This window comes from Mobula birostris, chromosome 25 (assembly GCF_030028105.1).
Source record: "Mobula birostris isolate sMobBir1 chromosome 25, sMobBir1.hap1, whole genome shotgun sequence".
NCBI classification, from domain to species: Eukaryota; Metazoa; Chordata; class Chondrichthyes; order Myliobatiformes; family Myliobatidae; genus Mobula; species Mobula birostris.
This window is the reverse complement of record NC_092394.1, coordinates 53,657,502-53,676,980: the sequence shown is the minus strand read 5'-3', so window position 1 is coordinate 53,676,980 and position 19,479 is coordinate 53,657,502. Positions and strand designations below refer to the sequence as shown.

Sequence of the window (19,479 nt, the reverse complement as noted above, 5' to 3'; positions counted from 1 at the left end):
GGAGTCTTGCACGAGGACGCCTAAATCCTCCCCTTTAGATAATAGTCTGCACTATTGTTCCTTTTACCAAAATGCATTATCATACATTTCCCCACACTATATCCCATCTGCCACTTCTTTTGCCCATTCTTCCAATTTGTCTAAGTCCTGCTGCAATCGCATTGCTTCTTCAGCACTACCTACCCCTCCACCTATCATCTACAAACTTTGCCACAAAGCCATCAATTCCATTATCCAAGTCACTGAAAAACAGTGTGAAAAGTAGTGGTCCCAATACTGACCCCTGTGGAACACCACTAGTCACTGGCAGCCAACCAGAAAAGGCTCCCTTTATTCCCACTCATTGCCTCCTACCTGTCAGCTATTCCTCTGTCCATGCCAGTATCTTTCCTGTAATGCCATAGGATATTATCTTGTTAAGCAGCCTCATGTGTGGTACCTTATCAAATGCCTTCTGAAAATCCAAGTAAATGACATCCACTGCCTCTCCTTTGTCCACTCTGCTTGTTACTTCCTCGAAGAATGCTAACAGATCTGTCAGGCAAGATTTCCCTTCACAGAAACCATACTGACTTTGACTTATTTTATCATTAAACTTCACATACCCCAAAACCTCATCCTTAATAATAGACTCCAACACTTTCCCAACCACTGAGGTTCGGCTAACTGGACTATAATTTCCCTTCTTTTGCCTTCCTCCCTTAAAGAGTAGAGTGACATTTGGAATTTCCCCGTCCTTCAGGACCATACCAGAATCAAGTGATTCTTGAAAGATCATGACCGATGCATCTGTTATCTCTTCAGCAACCTCTCTCAGGACTCTGGGATGTAGTTCATCTGGTCCAGGTGACTTATCCACCTTAAGACCTTCAGTTTGCCAAGCAATTTTTCCTTTGTAATAGCAATGGCACTCATTCCTGCTCCCTGACACTCAAGGACCTCTGGCACACTGCTAGTGTCTTCCACAGTGAAGACTGATGCAAAGTATCCATTAAGTTCATTTGCCATTTCTTTGTCCCCCATTGCTACCTCACCAGCATTATTTTCCAGTGGTCCAATATCAACTCTCACCTCCCTTTTACTCTTATATAACTGGGGAAATTTTTTTAGTATCCTGCTTTATATTATTGGCAAGTTTGCCCCCATATTTGATATTTTCCCTTCTTACAGCCTACAGTTGGTGGCATGTTTATTGGTACGTACCCCGTAACTGGGTTGCCAAACCAGCAGAAATGGACCACTCAGTTGGAGTCTGGATTACTGGAACTAAGAAAGTTTTATTAAAGAAATAAGCAACATAGTACTCTAATCAAAAGGATAATAAATGCAACAGTTCAGCAATGATAAACACACATGTACACAGAACTAGGATAATAGGATCAATCAAGCGCTATCGCAGTCTAGGGGTAAATGACCAGTTTCAAGTGATGCGAAGTTCAGTTCAATTGAGTTCAGTTCGGTTCACAGTAATCACTGTTGTGCCGTTGGGGGCGGGGCGGGGGGGGGAGGGAGAGAGAACGAATGAATATTCAGATCGGATTCCAAACAGACCTTCGATATTCCTCGCAGTCAGCTTTCGGGCAAGCCCTTTGTAATGTCTTCGGAGATCACCGACTGTGACCCCTCCGTTCCAGATACGATCGTTCTTCAGCGGTGAACCCAGCACCCAGGCAAGGGCGGACACACACACCAGGTTCTTGCTGATCCGTACCTTTCCACCCGGTGCGTCTATGGCTGGTCCCGCGCCAGACCTCCAAAATACTCCCACCAACTAGTGGGGGGGCACACCGCTTTCAGGGTCTCGTTACCTCGTGGAGTCGTGTGTCCATTGCCTTAGCGAACCTGTCCCTTTTTATCCCCCTGCTGGGCTATCGCCTGTCCATCACACTTTAAACAGTTCAGGGTTCAAAAGGAGCCGGTCTTGACAATATTCAGACCGGTGTCTCCTTCCATTAAACTCTTTCGTCTCTTCATTAACATTTCCAAATGCTGCTCCATTGTCTTACTTATCTCTCTCTCCTGAAGACAGGTGGCAGATCAACTGTTGATCCCACTGGTGCTAGCACAGGACAGTTAACATCTTAGTCTAGGTGTACTTTTGTAACCCTCTTTCATCACACCCCTCTCCTTTAAGGATTTTTACCGGGGTAAAAATTATAAGCATGAATACATTATTAGATACACACAAATATACATCTTCATCAGCTATTTGGCTAATACAGAGAATTTTAAGTTGTCAACACCTGGACAGACAGTCAGCAATCACACTTTCTGTTCCTTTTATACATGTTATTTTAATAATCCTCTCAAACCAGGGTCCAACCTAGCAGACTTCATAGTGGCCGAAGACACTAATGAATTATGATCAGTGTAACCTCTCATTGGGTTTCGTCCCGGACCACGATAACAAGGGTTGTCCCATCCCGACTTAGTTTTCTCTTGCAAGGGCTTAGTAGGAGAGGGAGGGGTAGTACCCGCAAAGTTATTGCAAAACTTCCTACAGTACCCCACCATCTCCAAGAGCCTTCTGAGGGCCCTCTTGTCTGTCGGGGTTGGGATGTCAGAGATAGCCCACACCTTAGCTTGCATCGCTGCCAGCTGCACCTGTGTCACTGCAATTCCCAGGTAAGTGACCTTCGTGTGGCCGAACTCATTTTTTTCAAGGTTCACTATCAAGCTGGCTTCATACAGCCGTATTACATCACCAATATACACTTCTGTGTTCTTTAGCCCTTTCATCACTGAATTACTCATTCTATAGGAATGTTGCTCACTAGGCTGGCCTAGTGTGACAAACACCAACCAACGTCCCAGTTTTTTGCATCGCCTCAGGACAATCAAACACACGTGTGCGAGCCATTTAATTAACTCTCCTAAAGGGTCACTCTGTTCGGGGATTAAGGGAGAGACCTTATCAGCAGAGCTGGCCAAAACAATAGCCTTCTCCCATCTGTTCGGTACCATACTCATCTTTTCAAAATGGGTTTTCCCCTTATCAGGTGGCACCCTAGCTTCATTGATTTTCATGATATCACCAGCTAGATCTGTTCTCTGACTGTGGTGGGCTTTTAACATGTTAATAGCCTCTAACTGTGTTAACCCACGTCTGCAATAGTCAATAACATCCTTCCTCCTGTGCAGCCAGTAAACCTCTTTCATGATTCCGCCGACTGTTTCCCTCCCCCAAAAATGTCCACCGAGGGGTATCTTGTGGGCCAGGTTGAGAATCTCATCCCCATAAATTTTTGGCACCATCCCCCAATCTTCATCTGCGGGACTTGGTCTCCCTTTCTTCCTTAGCACACCCTCCTCCACACAATAGCCTACTGGATCTCTTTTTAATCCTGCTTCAGAAAGAGCTGTTTCCTCGTCTCGTTCCTGTGCCTTTATAAAGTCCTTCTTTTCTAATGATAAATCTACCTTAATTTCCCCACTTCCTCCTGTTTCATTACGCTCCTTCTTTTCACTTTCTACCCCCTCCTCGTACAAGGCTGGTAGAAACGTCTCAGCAGTCTCTCTGGACATACAGCGAGTCACTGCGCAAACAGGATGAACCTGTGAGTCCATGGGCGGGGTCTTAATGCTGACAGGCGGCCCTGTCAATCTCACTGCCGAGAACACAATTCCCCCGGCGAGGTCATTACAGAGCAAAACTTCCACGCCGTTCATCGGTAGTTCGGGCCTCAGCCGATCGTGACTGGTCCAGAGACCAAGTCGCTTTGTAGGTGTATCTGGTGCAAAGGCACTGCTTCTGTCCCTTCCCCAATACCTTTGACCCTGACCTCCCCAGTCTGGGTCTCTGAGCTAAACTCTAACACACTCTTTAATATCAGTGACTGACACGCTCCCCTGTCTCTCCAGATCCGCACTGGAACTGGGTTTAACCCCTCCTTCACCAACACCAATCCGGCCGAGATAAACCTCTCGCGCCCTTCCTGAACTTTGGCAGACCTTTCCTCTCCTAGCGGTTCTTTTACCAGCTCAATACAGCCAGTCGAAATCACCGTTTTTCCTTTCCCTGTCTCCTTCTTTGGGGCAAAGCACCTGGACGCAAAGTGTCCGACTTTCCCACAGTTATAACAGACGACCCCAGGAGACTTCCTACCAGACTGCTCCTGGTCTACCTTATCCTTCTCACTAGTCCCCGGCTTACTTACTGACATTTCCGGCGGACTCTCCCTGCCGTCCTGACTACCCTTGTGGTAGCCTTTACTCGGGGCAAACTTCATTTTATGTGTCAACGCGTACTCATCCGCTAACTTAGCAGTTGCGGCTAACGTGGCTGCCTCTTTCTCATCTAGGTAGGGTCTCATACCCTCAGGGACACAACCTTTAAACTGCTCAATCAGGATCAGCTGTAGCAGTCTGTCATAATCCCCATCTACCCCTTTCGAGGCGCACCAACGCTCACAATATGTCTGCATCTCAGGGGCAAACTCTAAATACGTGCGGTCCCACTACTTCCTCGCATTCCGGAACCTCTGCCGGTATACCTCCGGGACCAACTCATAAATCCTGAGGATGGCCTCTTTCATCACCTCATACCTCTGGGCATCTTCTGCGGACAAAGCCGAGTAAGCTTGTTGGGCTTTCCCTTTCAGTACACTCTGAAGCAAAACAGCCCACTTATCCCTCGGCCAGTCCTGACTTGCAGCAACTTTTTCGAAATGGAGAAAGTACTGATCCACATCGGTGTCGTCAAATGGGGGAACCAGCCTGGGTCGCCCTGAACCCTCCACCTTGGTTCGGCACAGGTCCCTGCGCTGCCGTCATCTTTAACCTCTCCAGATCGAATTCCCTTTCCCTCTGTTTCTCTTCTCACTCCAACTGTTTTTCCCTCTCTCTCTCTTGCCGTTCTAACTGTTTCTTTTTCTCCTGCCGTTTTAGCTGCCGTACCCGGAACTCGTGCTCGAGTCTCAGTTTTTCGAGCTGCACCTGTACCGTGTCTCCAGCAGGTTTTTCAATAGACACCACCTCCAGCTCCCCTTGGGGAAACACACCTTTAGATACATAGTGCTCTACGATAGCTCTGTGTATCTCCTCTCTCCTCATTGTCGACTTCCCCTTAGCAAGATTCAATCGTTTGGCCACAGTTGCCAATTCAGATTTCCTGGCATCCTCTAATGCCTCCAAGGTCGGCACCTTTAGAAATTCCTCAGCCTCCATTTCTGCTGTTTGCCTTTTCTTTCTTTTGGGAATTTTAACCCAATCAATTTACTCCGTCCCAAATTTAGCGTTCAAAATCGCGGACGAGAACCCCACTTATGTTACGTACCCCGTAACTGGGTTGCCAAACCAGCAGAAATGGACCACTCAGTTGGAGTCTGGATTACTGGAACTAAGAAAGTTTTATTAAAGAAATAAGCAACACAGTACTCTAATCAAAAGGATAATAAATGCAACAGTTCAGCAATGATAAACACACATGTACACAGAATTCAGGATCAATCAAGCTCTATCGCCGTCTAGGGGTAAATGACCAGTTTCAAGTGACGCGAAGTTCAGTTCAATTGAGTTCAGTTCAGTTCACAGTAATCACTGTTGTGCCGTTGGGGCGGCGAGGGGGGGCGGCTGGAGAGGGAACGAATGAATATTCAGATCGGATTCCAAACAGACCTTCGATATTCCTCGCAGTTAGCTTTCGGGCGAGCCCTTTGTAATGTCTTCTGAGGTCACCGACTGTGACCCCTCCGTTTCAGATACGATCGTTCTTCTGCGGTGAACCCGGCACCCAGGCAAGGGCGGACACACACACCAGGTTCCCGCCGATCCGTACCTTTCCACCCTGTGCATCTATGGCTGGTCCGCGCCAGACCTCCAAAATACTCCCACCAACTAGTGGGGGGGGGGGGCACACCGCCTTTCAGGGTCTTGTTACCTCGTGGAGTCGTGTGTCCATTGCCTTAGCGAACCTGTCCCTTTTTATCCCCCTGCTGGGGTATCGCCTGTCCATCACACTTCAAACAGTTCAGGGTTCAAAAGGAGCCGGTCTTGACAATATTCAGACCGGTGTCTCGCCTTCCGTTAAACCCTCTCGTCTCTTCAATAACATTTCCAAATGCTGCTCCATTGTCTTACTTATCTCTCTCTCCTGAAGATAGGTGGCAGATCAACTGTTGATCCCACTGGTGCCAGCACAGGACAGTTAACATCTTAGCCTATGTGTACTTTTGTAACCCTCTTTCGTCACACTATTTAGACTCAAAGATGATCCCTGAATAGTTTCCAACTCAAAGTAGTCCAGTAAGTACTCCTCCATTTCCCTTGCCCATACCTTCTTGGTCCTCACCACTGGTGCTGTGGTCTTTAGTCTGTGCCCGTACACTGGGAGTAGAAATACAGCCAGATGATTGGACTTTCCAAGTGTGGGTGTGGGACGTGATGGTAAGCATTCTTGATGGTGGTAATACAGTGGCCAAGTGTGTTGGCTCCTCTGGTCCCACAGATGATATGTTGGTGGTCATTGTTCAGAGCCTGGTTGAGATCTCCCACGAGATAGGGATGGCATCTCATCGAAACCTTCGAATGTTGAAAGGCTCAGACAGAGTAGATGTGGAAAGGATGTTTCCCATGGTGGGGGAGTCTAGGACAAGAGGGCACAGCCTCAGGATAGAGGGACATCCACTTAAAATAGAGATGTGGAGAAATTTCTTTAGCCATAGGGTGGTATATTTGTGGAATTTGTTACCACAGGCAGCGATGGAGGCCAGGTCATTGGGTGTATTTAAAGCAGAGCTTGATAGGTTCTTGATTGGACATGGCATCAAAGGATACAGAGAGTGTGGCTGAGTGTGTGGAAAAAGGGATCAGCCACGATTGAATGGCAGAGCAGACTCTTTGGGCCAAATGGTCTAATTCTGCTCCAATATCTTATAGTCTTATGGCATCAGGGTGTGCAGTTCCATACCTGCTGATTACGTTGTTCAGCTCCTCCAATGTTGGCCTGAGGTGGAATGTACACCACCACCAAGATGATGGCTGCTAACTCCCTCGGCAAATAAAATGGATGACATTTGACCGCTAGATGTTCTGTGTTGGGTCTATATACGCCCATCATTATTTATAAGCCTCTATTTAGCCTCCTTCACCCCAGGGAAAATAGTCCCAGCCTATCCATTCTCTCCTTTCAGCTCAATCCCTCCAATGGCAACAGCATCCTTGTGAACCTCCCCCGTACTCTTTTGTCCACATCCCCCCACACCCTCTTGGCCACATCTCCCCAACACCCTTTTAACCAGTGACTACGTAGGGGTCAGCAGGGGTAACTTTATCACAGAAAGGGTGGTGAATCTCTGGAACAATTTGCCAGATGAGGTGATAGAAGCAGATAAAAGCACAATGCTTAAAAGGCATTTGAACTGCATAGAAGGATACAGGCTTAATGTAGGGCAAACCGGATTAGCATTGATAGGGATTACAGTTCATGTGGGTGACGTGTACCATTCTATGATTGGCAAACTCAAATCTAGTCCCATAAATGGTGAGACAGGAGAATTTATATGGGGATACATAAGTGGCTGAATGTTAAGCAGTTGTTCTGTGTTTAGCTTCATGGAAAATGAAACTTTCCATATATATTGGAAGGAAGAAGATGAAAGGAATTAGCAGGGAAAGTAATGAGAGTGAAAGCTGAAAATGAGAGAGAGAGGAGAGGGCAGAGGGAGGAGAGAGGGCAGAGGGGAAAGAGGAGAGAGGAGAGGGCAGAGGGAGGGAGAGAGGGCGGAGGGAGAGAGGGCAGAGGGAGGAGAGAGAGAGAGGAGAGAGAGGAGAGGGCAGAGGGAGGGAGAGAGGGCGGAGGGGGAGAGAGGGCGGAGGGAGAGAGGAGAGAGGGGAGAGAGAGAGAGAGAGAGAGATGCATGTATTCTGACGCAATTTTTAAACCCATTTTCTGTGATCAAATGAATGGTTTAAGATTACATTACAATGATTCTTTAAATTTGAGTGTGACCACACATATGTGTACTGTGGCCTTTAACCAGGATGGATCTGATTTGCTCCAGCTGCTGAATTCCCTAGGCACTGCTGTTTGGTAACATTTGAAATTTTCTAAAATTTCCCTTTAACAAGGTTGCTGTTGCCTGACTCTCAGAGGTGGAGTATTTTGCTTTTTTCCTGGACTCCTGGATTCTCTCAATGTTCACAGTACTGCATTTATTCTGATTTCTCAGACAAGAGAGCTTTGCCTTTACCCCCAGCTTGCAGAAGGTGATATTTGCAGCTCCCATCCCTTCACTTCCTGTCACAGCTCTGTTGTTTGAGGCATATTGATTTCACATTTTCTTTCCACATCTACAGAATCTCTTATATTTGCCTTACTAGTTTGCTTATATTCATCTTTGGTTCTCTCATCATTCTCCTATTGATGAGAAGAAGGTGGGATAGGAGTCAGTTTCTTTTGGAGCAGCCGTGCCTGTGGCTGTCTACTGAAATTCCTCTTTGTCTCATTGCCCGGGCACAGTAGTGTTTGCAGCTTGGGAAGATTTTGTAGACATGAACAGCTTCCTGAGTGTGTGGTGGTAAATTTTGGCAGACAATTGCATTGCAGAAAATTATTTCGTGCTCAAGTATGCACAGGTTCAGCCTATTCTGGATCGACCTTGAGCAAATTGTGCCAATGGAGAAATGTGATGGCATGTGCCCTTCTCGTCTACCTCTGCTTGGCTTTAGTGCTTCTTTTTCTTGTCCATTTATCATGAACATTTTTAATTTATGGCTTTCTTTGTCCCCTCAACACATCTTCTGAGGAAGATGAGACACTTATGTATTAAAGATGTGAACAACCAGGACTCGTTCCTTTATTGCAGGGGTGAGAAGAGCCTTCATACTCAGAAGGATCATGTGTTTCCTTATCTTTCTCGACACACTTCATTTCACTCTCCAGGGCGCAGGCCTGGGCAGGGTTGTATGGAAGACCAGCAGTTGCCCATGCTGCATGTCTCCCCTCTCCGCGACACCGATGTTGTCCAAGGGAAGGGCAAGGGCTGATACAGCTTGGCACCAGTGTCATCGCAGAGCACGGTGTGGTTAAGTGCCTTGCTCACGCTGTCTCAGCTGGGGCTTGAACTCACGACCTTCAGATCGCTAGTCGAATGCCTCAACCACTTGGCTACGTGCCCACACCAGAGCCTCAATATCTCTCAAAAAAACAGGTTTCCCATCCTTGCCTTTTATTCTGGCAGGACCATACAAATTGAACTCTCAAAATTTCACTTTTGAAGGCCTCCCACTTACCAAGTGCTCCTGGTGTGGCCTCCTGTATATCAGTGAGATCTGACATAGATTGGAAGACCGCTTCGCCGATAAAGCACCGTCCACCAGAAAAAGCAGGATTTCCTAGTGGCCATCAATTTTAATTCCACTCCTCATTCCCGTTCATGTCACTCCATGGCCTCCTCTACTGTTGCGATGAGGCCACTCCCAGGTTGGAGGAACAACACTCTAGCGCTCCTCCTCCTTTTTTTTCTTCCACGGCCTTCTGTGCTCTCCTATCAGGTTCCCCCTTCTCCAGCCCTGTATCTTTCACCAACTTTCCGGCTCTTTACTTCAACCCTCTCCCTTCCCAATCCTGGTTTCACATATCACTTTGTGTTTCTTCCTCCCCTCCCACCACCTTCTTACTCCGAATCATCTTCTTTTTCTCTAGTCCTGATGAAGGGTCTCAGCTCGAAATGTTGACTGTATTCTGTTCCATAGATGCTGCCTGGCCTGCTGAGTTCCTCCAGCATTTTGTGTGTGTTGACCAGATGCAAAGTGTCCCCCTCCACAAATTTCTATCACCTGTCCTAACTCATTTCCCAATAGAAACATAGAAAATAGGTGCAGGAGTAGGCCATTTGGCCCTTCGAGCCTGCACCGCCATTCAGTATGATCATGGCTGATCATCCAACTCAGAACCTGCCTTCTCTCCATACCCCCTGATCCCTAGGGGGTATCCCCTGATCTATAGGGGATGAAATATCACACACTTCCTCTTCGGGACCTCTATATGCTGATTAAGGAAACTTTCCTGTGCACATTTGCCAAACTCTATCTCATCTAGTCACTTTACAGTATGGGAAATACGGGGAATATGGGGAAAGTTAAATCATCTACTACCACAACCTTATGTTTCTTACAACAGTCTATAATCTCTCTACACATTTGCTCTTCTAAATCCTGCGCACTATTGGGTGGTCTGTAATATAACCCCATTAACATGGTCATACCTTTCTGATTCCTCAGTTAAAGCCTCACTAGGTGAGCTCACCAATCTGTCCTGACTGAGCATTGCTGTGACATTTTCCCTAACTAGTAATGACATCCCTTCCCCTTTAATCCCTCCTACTCAATCATAACTAAAACAACGGAACCTGGAACATTGAGCTGTGAGTCCTGCCAAGTCTCACTAATGGCTACAAATGTCATAAATCAACTTGCAAATCCATGCCCTGAGCTTAATTGCCTTTCCTACAATAGTCCTCACATTGCAATATACAGCTCAGAACATTGGTCCTACCATGCTCAACCTTTTGATTCCTCACCGTAACATCATCTTTCTCTACAACCACTCCACTATCTGTTCAATCATCCAGTCTTCTGGCACATGAACTGTGGCTAATTAAGATGCAATTTTTTATTTCTTCCATTGCTTTCCATAAATTGAAATTTGCTTTCCATTAACTTGAATTTTTAGAGTGACGAGAGATGGCTTTTTAGAGTAGTTCGTAGTTGAGCCCACTAGGAGATCACCTATTCTGGATTGAGAGTTGTGCAATGAACCGGAATAAATGAAAAAGCTTAAGGTAAAGGAACTCTTCAGGGATGAGTGATCATAATATGATAGAACTCACCCTGCAATTGAGAAAGAGAAGCTAAAGTCAGATGTTTCAGTATTACAGTGGGGTAAAGGGAATTACAGAGGCATGAGATAGGAGATTGCCAAAATTCATTGGAAAAGAACATTAATAGGGATGATGGCAGAACGGCAATGGCTGGAATTCCTGGAAGCAATTTGGAAAACACAGGATATACACATCATAAAGAGGAAGAAGTATTCTAAAAGCAAGATGACACAACTGTGGTTAACAAGGGAAGTCAAAGCCAAAGGCCAAAGAGAGGGCATATAATAGAGCAAAAATTAGTGAGAAGTTAGAGGATTGGCAGCTTTTAAAAACCAACAGAACGCAACTACAGAAGTCATGTAGAAGGAAAAGATGGAATATGAAATTAAGCCAGTCAACATTATCAAAGAAGTTACCAAAAGTTTCTTCAGATACCTGAAGTGTAAAAGAAAAGTGACAGTAGGTATTGGACCATTGGAAAATGATGTTGGAGAGGTAGTAATGGGCAACAAGGAAATGGCAGATGAACTTAGTAAGTATTTTGCATCAGTCTTCACTGTGGAAGACTCTAGCAGTATGCCAGTGGTTCAAAAGGGTTAGGGGCAGAAGTGTGTGAAGTTGCCATTGCTAGAAAGGTGGTGTTTGAGAAAATGAAAGATACGAAAGTAGATAAATCTCCTGAATCAGATGGTATACACCCCAGGCTTCTGAAAGAGGTGGCTGAAGAGATTGTGGAGGTAATAGCAATGATCTTTCAAGAATCTCTAGATTGCGGAATGGTTCCAGAAAACTGGAAGATTGCAAGTGTCACTCCACTCTTCAAAAAGGGAGAGAAGCAGAAGAGAGGAAATTATAAGCCAGTTAGTCTAACCTCGGAGTTGGAGGATGTTGGAGTCAAATGTTTTGTTGGGGTACTTGGAGGCACACGATAAAATAAGCCATAGTCAGCATGGTTTCCTTAAGGGAAAACAAGATAGGCAATGGAGAGTTGTGGATGTCATGTACTTAAATTTTCAGAAGGCCTTTGACAAGGTGCCACACATGAGACTGCAGAACAAGCTAAGAGCATGTGGTATTACAGGAAGGATTCTAGCACGGATAAAGCAGTGGCTGATTGGCAGGAGGCAAAGAGTGGGAATAAAGGGAGATTTTTCTGGTTGGCTGCTGGTGACTAGTGGTGTTCAACAGGGGTCAATGTTGGGACGATTCTTATTATGTTATATGTCAATGATTTGGATGATGGAAATCATGGTTTTCCCAAGCTTGCCAATGACATGAACATAGGTGGAGGAGCAGGTAATTTTGAGGAAGTAGAGAGGATACAGAAAGCCTTAGACAGACTAGGAGAATGGGTGAAGAAATGGCAGATGGAATACAGTGTTGGAAAGTGTAGGGTCATGCCTATTGGCAGAAGAAATTAAAGTGTGGATTATTTTCCAAATGGAGAGAAAATTTGAGCTGCAAAGAGACTTGGGAGTCCTCATGCAGGACTCCCTAAAGGTTAATTTACAGGTTGAGCCAGTGATGAGGAAGGCAAATGCAATGTAAGCATTCACTTCCAGAGGTCTAGAATATAAAAACAAGAATGTAATGTTGAGGGTTTATGGAGCACTGGAGAGGCCTCACTTGGAGTTTGTGAGCAGTTTTGGGCTTTTGGGCCCCCTATCTAAGAAAGGATGTGCTGGCATTGGAAATGGTTCAAAGGAGCTTCACGAAAATGATTCCAGGATTGAACGCCTTGTCAAATGAGGCACATTTAATGGCTCTGGGCCTCTACTGATTGGAATTCAGAAAGATGTGTGGTGATCTCATTGAAACCTATGAGGCTGAAAGGTCTCAATAGAGTGGATGTGGAGAGGATGTTCTCAATGGTGGGGGAGTCCAGGGCCTGAGGATACAGGAGATGAGGAGGAATTTGTTTAGCTAGAGCAGTGAAACTGTGGAATTTGTCGTCACAGGTGGCTGTGGAGGCCATGTCATTGGGTATATTTAGGGCAGAGATTGATAGATTCTTGGTTAATCAGGGACATGAAGGGATATGGGAGAAGGCAGGAGACTGGGGCTGAGAGAGAAAATGGATCAGTAATGATGAAATGGCGGTGAAGATTCGATGGGCTGAATGGCCTAATTCTGCTCATATATCTTATGGAATTTTGTGGCTATATTGAAGAGAAAACTTTTCACATCAGCTAACAATTCATGCTGAAGTGATGAGATGGTATATCTCCAATTCAAAATACTGGACGAATGGGGCATTGAGAACCAATCAAGCAGCAGATTGCACGCCTGTTCTGTGGGCTAGAGGAGAAGATCAGATGCCAGCAACAATCAGGCTCTAGTCAGAAGGGATCAATCTTATAAGTCATCTCAAGAAAAATATGTTCTGCCTGGGCACCATGGTGACACTATCACAGCTCGGGGTATAATCATTCCAAGTTTAACTCCAATGTCCACCCTCGTGGAATGTGTGGGTTTTCTCTGGCTGTTTTGCTTTCCTTCCACAATGCAAAGATAATACAGTTAGAAGGTTAACCAATTGAGTACCCCACCACTGAGTACATTTACATGGAGAGCTGCCACGAGAAAGCAGCATTCATTATCAGTCTCCCATCCAGGCTATGTATCCTCTTGGTACAACCAGCAGACAGGAGGTACACAGAAGCCTGAGGTTCCACACCACTAGGTTCAGGAGCAATCATCAGGCCTCTGAAATAATGAGCACAACTTCCATCACTGGAATGGGCTGTGGTGATCAGACCCGACAATTAAGTGTTCAGGAGATGCGGTAATAAACGTACAAGCACGACAAAGTAACTTCAGCCTAATATATTATCATAAAATAGAAAGTACAAATAAATCTCTCTAAATACTATGTCAGAAAGGAACCGAAGGACTTGAATTGGAAAGAGAGACTGGATAGGCTGGGATTTTTTCCCCTGCAGTGAAGGAAGTTGAGAGGGGAGACCTTACGGAGATTAATAAAATCATCAAGGGCATGGGTAGGTTGCAATGGTAGAGGAGTCTAACTAGAGGGCATAGATTTAGGGTAAGAGGGGAAAAATTAAAGAGGACCTGAGGGGCACTTTTTCCACAGTGTGGTTGGTATACAAAACAAGCTGGTAGAGCTAATACAATTACTTGGAAAGGTACTTGAATAGAAAAGGTTTAGAAGGGTATGGTCTAAATGCAGGCAATTGGAACCAGCTCAGGGAGGCAACTTGGTCAGTATGGATGAGTACTGTGGAGGGCTTACTATTCCCATTCAATGTAACTCAATGACTCAATGGACAGAGTACGAGAGCAGGAAATTGGATGAATGAAACGTGAAAAAGAAGAAATACTCAAATGGTAAAACAGTACCACCATGGCTGACAAGGGAACTCAAAGCTAATGTAAAAGTAAAAGAGAGGGCATACAACAAAGCAAAGGTTAGTGATAAAACAGAGAATTGGGAAGCTTTTAAAACCCTACAGACAGCAACTAAAAGAGTCTTTAGGAAGTAAAAGATGAAAATATGAAAACAAGCTAGTAAACAATATCAAAGTGGATAGTAAAAGCTTTTTCAAGTATATTAAACATAAAAGAGAGATGAGAGCAGATATAGGACTGCTAGAAAATGAGGCCACAGAAATATTAACAAGGGAGAAGGTGCGGGACAAGCTGCAAGACCTAAGAGTACCTAGGTCACCGAGACCAGATGAACTGCACCCCAGGGCTCTCAAAGAGGTAATATTAGAGATTGTGGAGGCATTAGTAATGATCTTTCAAAAATCATTGTACTCTGATAGCGGGCCAGAGGACTGGAAAATTGCAAATGCCACTCCACTCTTTAAGAAAGTAGGATGGCAGCAGAAAGGAAATTATAGACCAGTTAGCCTGATATCAGTGGTTGGGAAAATGTTGGGAGTTAATTGCTAAGAATGTGGTTATGGAGTACTTGGAGACACCAGGACAAGTCAGCATAGTTTCCTTAAATTTCCTCCTCTCTCCCTCCCTCTTCTCGCCTCTCTCCCCCTCCCCCTCCCCTCTCTCCCCATCCCTCCCTCCCCCTCTCTCCCTCCCTCCCCCTCCTCCCCTACCCCTTTCCTCCTCCACCCCTACCCCTCTCCTCCCCTCCCTCCTCCTCCCCTCTCCCTCTCCTCCTCTCCCCTCTCCCTCTCCTCCTCTCCCCTCTCCCCCTCCTCCCCTCCCTCCTCCTCCTCTACCCCTCTCCTCCCCCCTACCCCTCTCCTCCCCTCCCCCTCCCCGTCCTCCCCTCCCCCTCTCCTCCCCTCCCCCTCCTCTCCTACCCCGCTCCTCCCCCTCCTCTCCATCTCCCTCCCACCTCTTCCCCACCCCTCCCCCCTCTTCCCCTCCCCCTCCCCTCTCCCCTCCCCTCACCCCTCCCCACCTTCCCCCTTCCCCCCTCCCCACCTTCCCCCTTCCCCAATCCCCCACCTCCCCTCCCCCCACCGCCCCTCTCCCCTCCCCTCTCCCCCTCCCCTCTCCCCCTCCCCTCTCCCCAACCCCCCACCTCCCCTCTCCCCACCTCCCCTCTCCACCCACCCACCCCACCTCCACCCTCTCCCCACCCCACTCCCTCCCCCTCCCCCCTCCCCCCACCCCCTCCCCCCTCCCCCCACCCCCTCCCCCACTCCCAGACCCCCTCCCCCCACCCCCTCCCCCACTCCCAGACCCCCTCCCCCCACCCCCTCCCCCACTCCCAGACCCCCTCCCCCCCACCCCCACCCCCACCCCACTCCCACGCCCACCCCCTCCCCCACTCCCACGCCCACCCCCACCCCCCCACCCCCCAACCTCCTCACCCCCCCCACCCCCCAACCTCCTACGCCCACCCCCACCCCCCCACCCCCCAACCTCCTCACCCCCCCACCCCCCAACCTCCTCACCCCCCCACCCCCCCACCCCCACCCCACCCCCCACTCCCCCCACCCCCATTCCCCCACCCCCATTCCCCCACTCCCCCACTCCCCCCACCCCCATTCCCCCACTCCCCCCACCCCCATTCCCCCACTCCCCACCCCCCTTCCCCCACTCCCCTTCCCCCACTCCCCTCCCCTCCCCCCACCCCCCTCCCCCCCCCCCTCACCCCCCTCCCCCCCTCCCCCCACCCCCCTCTCCCCCCTCCCCCCCTCCCCCCCCCTCCCCCCCCTCCCCCCCTCCCCCCCCTCCCCCCCTCACCCCCCTCACCCCCCCTCACCCCCTCACCCCCCCTCACCCCCCTCCCCCCCCCCTCACCCCCCTCCCCCCCCCTCACCCCCCTCCCCCCCCCCCACCCCCCTCACCCCCCTCCCCCCCCCCACCCCCCTCCCCCCCCCCACCCCCCTCCCCCCCCTCACCCCCCCTCCCCCCCCCTCACCCCCCCTCCCCCCCCCCTCACCCCCCTCCCCCCCCCCTCACCCCCCCTCCCCCCCCCCCTCACCCCCCTCCCCCCCCCTCACCCCCCTCCCCCCCCTCCCCCCCCCTCCCCCCCTCCCCCCCTCACCCCTCCCCCCCTCCCCCCCCCCTCACCCCTCCCCCCCTCCCCCCCCTCCCCCCCTCCCCCCCTCCCCCCCCCCCTCCCCCCCCCTCCCCCCTCCCCCTCCCCCCCCCTCCCCCCCCCTCCCCCCCTCCCCCCCCCTCCCCCCCCCCTCCCCCCCCTCCCCCCCCCCTCCCCCCTCCCCCCTCCCCCCCTCCCCCCTCCCCCCTCCCCCCCCTCCCCCCTCCCCCCTCCCCCCCCTCCCCCCTCCCCCCTCACCCCCCTCACCCCCCTCACCCCCCTCACCCCCCTCCCCCCCCTCACCCCCCTCCCCCCCCTCACCCCCCTCCCCCCCTCCCCCCCCTCACCCCCCTCACCCCCCTCCCCCCCCCTCACCCCCCTCCCCCCCCTCACCCCCCTCACCCCCCTCCCCCCCCTCACCCCCCTCACCCCCCTCACCCCCCTCACCCCCTCCCCCCCACCCCAGTCACAGGACCTCTCCCTCTCTCTATATATCTTTAAATCTCCATTTCTATATCTTCCAACCCCCTTTCATTCAAGTAACCGCCGCCTCAGTCACGTGATCACCCGTCAGGTGACCACTGCATCAGTCACGGGACCTCTTGCTCCTACCCCGCCCCGCCCCCTTCGTCCTTTCCGCCGCGTCTCCGCGACGCAGTGACGCAGGCAGCTTCGCTCATGCGCACAGGCCCCACTCTCCCGTAGCAATATGGTCGCCGGGCTTCTGTGGGTGAAAAGTCTGAGTCAGGCTTGTCTATCTGCCACCCCCTGACAACGCCTCGCCGCCCTGCAGCATGGCCGAGCCGGCCACCCACTCACCCCCACCGCAAGAACAAGACGGTAAGTAAACTTTCACCTGCCGCCCGCCTGTGTCTGGGGGGGGCGGGCCTGGCGCAGCCGGTACCCCGCCACCTCCTGGGCCTGGCACAGCCGGTACCCTACCGCCACCCCCGGGCCTGCCAAGGTGGGGCTGTAACGGCCAGAGCACCGGGCTCTCGGTTCGGTCGGTGCTGCGAGACCGAGGAGGCAGACCGGCACAGGCTGGATCCAGTGTCAGGGTGCCACATCTGACATGTTCGCAGTGTGCAGCGGCCAAACACAACGGTGTGGCAGCTATCTGCACCGCCCAACGTCACCCACTTCTCTGCACATTGATCTTTAAGCACTGGGCGCAACGAGTTTAGCCACATGTATTCCCTGGACCTCGGGGCAGAGTGAGTGAGTGCCCTTTTCTCCCAACCATTTTTACAGCCTATTGCTATCAGTGTTGCCCTGCTACTGAAATCCTGTGATAGTTGGAAGAAGAAGTATTACCATTGCTATTTCTTGCATTAGATAATAGGATAGAACTATACGATTCTAATCTGGTAGAAAAACTTAATGACAGGTAATGTGGGTTACCCAGCACTGCACTGTTCTAACATATAAAGTAAGGAGATCGACAAGAGTCTTTCTACCGTTTGTAAGATTTTGTGACCAAGGTTATTTTATGTATGCTCTTATCTATATCACCTGCGTGTTGATCCATGAATGTTTAATGCCCTGATATTTTTGAAAAGATGGCTATATTTGTGCCACTTATAAATAGGTTTTTTTAGACAAACACATTCTTTTTTTTTGAACGTTTAGTGCAAACCATTGAAAGATGAGGCATTGTCACTCTAAATTGCTTGCTGACCTTTATTATTTGATGCTAGGATACCTTGTTTATATTTGACGAGATTTTTGAACACATTGATTAGATTTTATATCTTTTTCCTTTTGTTGTGATACACAAGTGATTATGGAATTATTGACTAAAGCAGAGATCATTAAATGACAAGTAGTTTAAATGATTACACAGGCATGAAAAGATGTTGAGGTGCAGCCAGTGGGATTTTGCCTTATGCATGCAGTAAACTTTGCATTGATTGAGCTGAGTGAACTACTTCAGTGTTGTCATCAACAGTGTTTAATCAAGAATTGCTATCATGTTTTGCAGTTTTTACTCATCTTGATAATGATTTATTGTCAAGGAATCTATAAATGTCAGTTTATGAATGGGGGTGGGAAATCTCATGGAAATCTATTGAATATTGGAAGGCCCAGATAGACTGGATGTTGAGAAGATGTTTCCAATAGTGGGGGAGTTTGGGACCAGAGGGCACAGACTTGGTATACAAGGACAGCCCTTTAGGACAGATGGGAATTATAATTTTTTTTTAGCCAGAAGGTGAAATTCATTGTGACAGACAATTGTGACCAATCGAAAGTACTAATAAAGGGTCCCAGCCCAAAGCGTCAGCTGTCTATTCTTGTCCATACGTGCTGCGCGACCTGCTGAGTTCCTCCAGCACTTTGGATGTGTTGCTTGAATTTTCAGCGTCTACATATTTTCTCATTGAAAATGGGGTTAATAGTCAGGGTATCAAAGGTTACTGGGAGAAGACAAGATAATGGGGTTAAACAGGATGATTAATCAGACCGCTTAGGCTGAACAACTTAATTCTGCTCCTATTCTTACCATCTTATGCCATCAGGTAAAAGGTACAAGTGCCTTTGGACCCACACCACCAGGTTCAAGAACAGCTACTAACCCTCGACCATCAGGCTCCTGAGCAAAAGGGGATAACTAAACTCATTCTATTTCTGGTGTTCCCACAACCAATGGTCTCACTTTAAGGACTTTTTATCTTGTTCTTTCATACTCGTTATTTATTTCTATTTATAATTGCATTTGCACAGCTTGTTTATTGATCCTGTTTACAGTTAACGTTCTATAGATTTGCTAAGTATGCCTCAGGAACAAGAATCTCAGGGTTGTATGTGGTGACAGGTATGTACTCTGATAATAAATTTTGCTTTGAACTTTGAATTATGGCCCCTGAATTTTTGAAAAATATTCTTTTCTTTCCTACCTTCCTCTTTTGCATATTATCATTAATATATTTGTAAAACCTGGCCTCTTTTTGGTTTTGGTAAATCATGACAGTTTTAACTTCATACAAATAAGGAAGTTAATGTGAAAGCAAGTGTTAAAATCCTGGCAGAATGATACTTCTCTCATTGCCACATCACCACTGAAAATGACTGCAGCTTGGCCAGGACTATTAATAGCAATTTGGGAGCAACTGGTCTCTGGGCCCACATTCTAATAGAAATTGTTGTAAGTAACAGAAAAGTCTTGGGGCCCATCCTCTG

At 48.6% G+C, this 19,479-nt stretch overlaps 1 protein-coding gene across 3 annotated transcripts in view; it reads left to right on the top strand.

The window, feature by feature from the left end:
- Positions 1 to 16,971: 16,971 nt before the first annotated feature.
- Positions 16,972 to 19,479, top strand: part of rabep1 (rabaptin, RAB GTPase binding effector protein 1) — a 129,929-nt gene continuing 127,421 nt past the window's right edge. For all 3 annotated transcript variants that reach the window (XM_072242926.1, XM_072242927.1, XM_072242925.1), the window contains exon 1: positions 16,972 to 17,139. In XM_072242926.1, coding sequence (XP_072099027.1) covers positions 17,094 to 17,139 — 46 coding nt within the window. In that variant the 5' untranslated portion in view covers positions 16,972 to 17,093. The remainder of the gene's footprint in view (positions 17,140 to 19,479) is intronic.